Genomic DNA, 5,215 nt, shown 5'->3' with positions numbered 1-5,215 from the left:
CCAGCAAAATGGTTGTGATTCCTGAAGAATTGAGAGCATCTCTGGATAAGTAAATAATGATTAAGAATGAGGTTTTAAAATCGAAACTCCCTCGTTTAGAAAGTCGCAGACTTTAACAAAAATTAAACGCGAGCTGCATGGGGTCGCAATCTCATGCAAAAAATATCATTTAAGCTTTACAATTTCTTTTCCAATCATGCTATTTACACCGCTTCTTATTCAATATAATTTTGTTGATATATAACACAAAATAGATATAAAATATAAGAATTCACAATTTTCGAAGTAATCTTCGCACACAAATTAACCCATTCTGATATTTCAACAGTCGTTTAAACTCAGATAATTCAAAAAAAAAGATTCAAATATTCTTTAAAACTTTACACTATTTATTGAGATAAATAAGACCATTTCTATATTATGATGATTTTAAAAATTAATTAGGGAGTATGTGTAGACAAAAGTATTTTTTGCAAATAATTGGCCAAAAATTATAATTTTTGGGGTTATAATATTTTTTTGAGTATTCTGTTTATTTATTTCGTTTTATCATCAATGAATGTCCTGACATCATCGTAAAAGCCTCTGAAAACACCTTTATCAATGGTATTTTTTGCATTTATTATATCATCCTCAAGAAACAAACCATTGTCAAGGTCGATTTCAATTAATGGTATCAAAAAAGGGCCCTTGAAGTATATCTTTGACCCAACATAAATTATAATCATCAAAACGACAGAAATATAATTTGCAAAAAAGTTTTTTGCACTACTTACCTCTTTCCATGGCCATACCGATAAATAAAATTCTACTATTGTGATTAATATTGACCAGAATAACCCATACCAAGCAATATATGGATTAAACTTCGTCGTCCAAGGTAAACTATTTAAATCCTTTCCTTGAGCTACCCATGCCTTTCGAAGTCTAATGTTTACAATGAATATTACTGACCACAATAGGAGGGCAACTAAGGAAGAAAGATTCAGAAACCAACCAAATACAGTCGCTCCACTTTCACTGAGATTTATATAAGCGAGGCCTCCACTTAGTAATGCCGAAAATATATACCCGATATATGGAACTCCTCTTCTATTCACCTTGCTGAATAATTTCGGAGCCATTTTCAAATGTGCAAGGCCCATTAAAATTCTAGGACATCCATAAAAAGTGCCGCTCGCAGAAGAAAAAACTGATACTAGTATGATGACATTCATTACATGAGCTAATCCAGATAATCCAGAATTCTTGAATGCAATCACAAAGGGAGAGGCATTTGTACCTGATCCACCTAAAAGTTGGTCATTATTTGGATTCATAACAATTGTCACAACAAAGGAACCTAAAATATAAAACAAGGTAATTCTTAGCCAAATAGATTTCACAGCAATAGGTACTGATTTGCGAGGAGATATACATTCAGCGGCAACAAGACCTACGAGTTCAATACCAGCTAATGAAAATATACAGGTGGGCAACACTGTGAGAAAACCTTTAAATCCATTATCATTAAATGGTACGGTCCTCCAATAATGGAAACCAACTGAATTACCTTCTGGTGCACCTCCAGCACTGATTATTATCATTACTATTATCGCTATGAAAATCCAAGAGAATTTTATTGCAGATAAGAATGATTCAATTTCTGCAAAGACGTTAACTGCAAATGAATGCATTGAAACTAATACAATGAAAAAAATAGTTATCCAAACACCAGGATTAATATTTGGTAGCCAAAAACCCATAACAGTTGCCATACCTACCAACTCATTTGATGCACCAATCATATTTCCCCACCAATGCATCCAACCGACAACAACTGAAAGTGAAGGATCAACAAACTGTGCTGACCATCGTGGGAATGCTGAAGTCACTGGGTATAAACTAGCTATCTCACCGATTGACATATTTAGAGCCCAAGCTACAGTTCCTGTGATCATGTAACCAATAAACAATCCCACAGGTCCTCCTTTATGGAGAGAGGCTCCAGTTCCGAGCCATAAACCCATACCAACTGCTGAACCTATCGAGATCATAAAAAGATGTCTTGAAGTCATTGATCTTTTCAATCCTCCATTTTCTTGAGGCATCTGCAACTCCACTATCTCATCATTGATATCTTTCTTATTAGAATTGCTAATGTTCGATACACTGGAAATCATTTTTGACCCCCTTTTTCTTTTTGAATTTCACTTGAAGTCTTATTCATATCTTATATATACCTATTTTTATTCATTCACATTCTTATAGTTGTTACCGAATAAAATTTCCAACTGTGGCTTGTGTTTATATCTCGCACAAGAATCAGTGATTTAAGTAACTAGAACTAATATCCTGAATTTAACATAGGCAAAATATCTTGAACTATTAAAGATTAAAAGGAAACCCCAAAGAGTTGTTTTGAATCCTAAAATCTCTGTCCTCGATCTATATAGGTTCTATTTATCAACAATATTGAATTTTAAACTACCTCTAACAATCATATAAAATATTAACCATGCAGGACTATTATATTATTTTTAGTTTTCAAGATCAGTGAATTATTGCTCTAAAGGACTTCCTGTGGCGACAAAACATGCAACGATTTGTGAATTGCGAAAAATTGTTGGCCACATTAGCTAATACCTCAATTGAAGAAACGACTAGTCGAAATCGATTATTTTTGAAGCCACACTACAAAAGAAAATGGTTTAAAAAGAATTTCATAAGTAGTAGAAAGAGGGCTTTTAAAGCAGTTCTGCAATAAAAGGTTTGTTCTTATTTTAATTAGTGACTTAAAAAATGAATAAAGATTGGGTAAGAAGTAAAAAGGAGATTAATGCAAAATATAACCTTAGGACCTTCATTGAAGCATCCCCAGATGTGAAAGGAAAGTACGAAATTATAGATTTACCTGCAATTGATTTATCTCTTTATAAGGAAGGTCCTGAAAATCTTGAAAGTCGTCAAAAGCTTGCAATTATATTAGAAGAGTCATTAATGGAACATGGATTCTTTAAATTGGTAGGCCATGGTATAGAGAAAGAAGTTTTTGATAATTTAAAAGCAATTGGCCAGTCCATTTTTGAATTGCCCGAAGAAGAGAAATCAAATTTCATAGCAAGTAGTCAATTTATTGAAGAAGAAAGAAATAGAGATTTGGGTGTAGTTAGAGGGGTTGGATTTAAGCCAAAAGGTTACTGGACCTACGCAAACGAAACTAAGGATAATGTGGAATTCTTTAATGTTCGTCATTTCTTACACAAAGACATTTTTTTCAATAGACTCTCGTATCCAGAATTCGTGAGAAATAATTTAGACGATATTTTCAACTATTTTAGATATTTGCACTTTAAAGTGTTGAAGAAAGTTTTGAATCTAATAGATATAGTTTTGGAATTGCCTGAGGGAACTCTTTGGAAGAAATTTTTTAAGGTTGTAGATAATGAAATTGATAATTCAGGGGGTGGATTTGGAAGATTTTTGTTGTACCATGAGGTTGATAAAAATTATAATAAATCAACTAATAATACTTGGATGAGGGGCCATACTGATGCTACTGCTTTAACTTTCATTGTTTCCCAACCAATTCTTTCTTTGCAAATTAGAGACTATAAAACTCAAGAATGGAAGTTTGTGAGTTACACGCCAAATTCATTAGTCGTAAATATTGGTGACGCTTTTCAGCAGCTTACTGGAGGCTACTTTAAGTCTTCAGTCCATAGAGTTGTTACTTCTATAGGTCATCAAAGCCATTTTAAGAGAAATACAATAATATATTTTTGTGATCCTTCAAGAAATACCTACATTGATCCAGAAGAGCTCAATTCACCTAAATTGAATGCTTTGGGCTTAAAGTCTGATCTGAAAAGACGGGTTACTTTTGGTGAATGGGACGATGCAAAAGGTAGGATTCTTAACAAGAAAAGTAATACCCAATCTAAACCATTAAATATCTTGGGCAGAGAGTCCATTGGCTCTTTGATACCTGATATAATAAAATCCTCAAGAAGTTAATCACTAGTACCAAAAAGAGATTAAAGATGTAAGGCTTACCATCTTCTAGATTTCAAGGGATGTATCGACGGTTCCATGTGATTATTACAACAAATTCCAAAACAAATTCCAATTGCACTAAAGCATTAGCTCAACATACTAACTATTAATTTTTTTGGGAAACTTAATAGAAGATATCATTTTGAGATTTCGTGATGTCTTGAATTTATAACCATTCATCTCATGATACTCAGCTTCTATTATTGGTAATTTAAACAAGAGCACACATCAAACGCATACGGCTACTAAAATGGACGCATTACTTTTTTACTGGAAGCTGTCTCATGGTGCCTCATATTTATTTAACTTCAATATTTTAAATCCGTAATAAGTAAGTATCCAAAAATACTTGCTCATTATTACCCTGGATCGTAACTATTAATTCGGTATTTATCCTAATCCATCCTGTTCTTTGGAACAACGAAAGTAATAAAATTACTATCTACTTCTGAAAAGTACATAGCATTATACAATAGATATTCTGATTTTATTTATCGTTAATGCTTATACTGAGAGAAGGAAAACCAAACACAACAATTTTGTCGAATCTTTGCTCCAATAATACCTGACAAATATCAAGATTCAAATGAATACGATAAGGGAATAGCCTGTAGGTATTCATTATCTTCGTGATGACTTTGAAGCAATATCTTCTATCGTTGTTCGGGTACCAAAAGATTCTGAACTCCTTTCATCAAATACTTCTTCACTAGAAGAATTACTATCATTTCCACATTTGTCATCTTCGTCTGCTCTATAAGCAGATATAGCTTCGCTTTTAGCATTAACTCGATTGCCATACTTCTTACTTTCATAACCATGTATTCCCAATATGTAGTCAAGACTATCAAGATCATTCTTCTTATGTTCTTCATTATTTGTGCCGTCCGATAATCCGAAGTCTATCAAAGAAATCTTACCTGAAACTGACACATGAATGTTGGCCGGCCTAACATCATTATGCGATATTCCTATCAGATGAAGCTCTTTAAGTCTTGACTTGAGGACTCTGCATACTTCTTTCTTATTCCACTTTTCTTCCGGTACCTCCTTCCCTAAGTATTCAAATATGTGCATCGGATGATCGGAAAGCCCGTTCCAATAACCAGAAACAAGGAGCTTTGGAAAACTAGAAGCAAATTCTGACTTAGCAATTCGTTCATTAATGAAAAGCTCATTG

At 33.3% G+C, this 5,215-nt stretch overlaps 3 protein-coding genes across 3 annotated transcripts; 1 reads left to right on the top strand and 2 right to left on the bottom strand.

Annotated features, from left to right (window-relative positions):
• Window positions 1–536: 536 nt before the first annotated feature.
• On the bottom strand, window positions 537–2,162 carry AC631_05838 (uncharacterized protein; the record flags this gene model as incomplete). Its single annotated transcript, XM_015614667.1, has 1 exon — window positions 537–2,162. The coding sequence occupies one exon, from the start codon at window positions 2,160–2,162 to the stop codon at window positions 537–539; it is 1,626 nt and encodes a 541-aa protein (XP_015464507.1).
• Window positions 2,163–2,781: 619 nt separating this feature from the next.
• Window positions 2,782–3,996, top strand: AC631_05837 (uncharacterized protein; the record flags this gene model as incomplete). Its single annotated transcript, XM_015614666.1, has 1 exon — window positions 2,782–3,996. The coding sequence occupies one exon, from the start codon at window positions 2,782–2,784 to the stop codon at window positions 3,994–3,996; it is 1,215 nt and encodes a 404-aa protein (XP_015464506.1).
• Window positions 3,997–4,656: 660 nt separating this feature from the next.
• Window positions 4,657–5,112, bottom strand: AC631_05836 (uncharacterized protein; the record flags this gene model as incomplete). The annotated part of the gene is made up of 1 exon (XM_015614665.1): window positions 4,657–5,112. One exon carries the CDS (start codon window positions 5,110–5,112, stop codon window positions 4,657–4,659), a length of 456 nt encoding a protein of 151 aa, XP_015464505.1.
• Window positions 5,113–5,215: the final 103 nt, after the last annotated feature.

Source organism: Debaryomyces fabryi, assembly GCF_001447935.2.
Source record: "Debaryomyces fabryi strain CBS 789 chromosome Unknown contig00297, whole genome shotgun sequence".
In the NCBI taxonomy this organism is placed as follows: Eukaryota; Fungi; Ascomycota; class Pichiomycetes; order Serinales; family Debaryomycetaceae; genus Debaryomyces; species Debaryomyces fabryi.
Note: the sequence above shows the minus strand (reverse complement) of the source record. Positions and strands in the feature narration are given on the sequence as shown.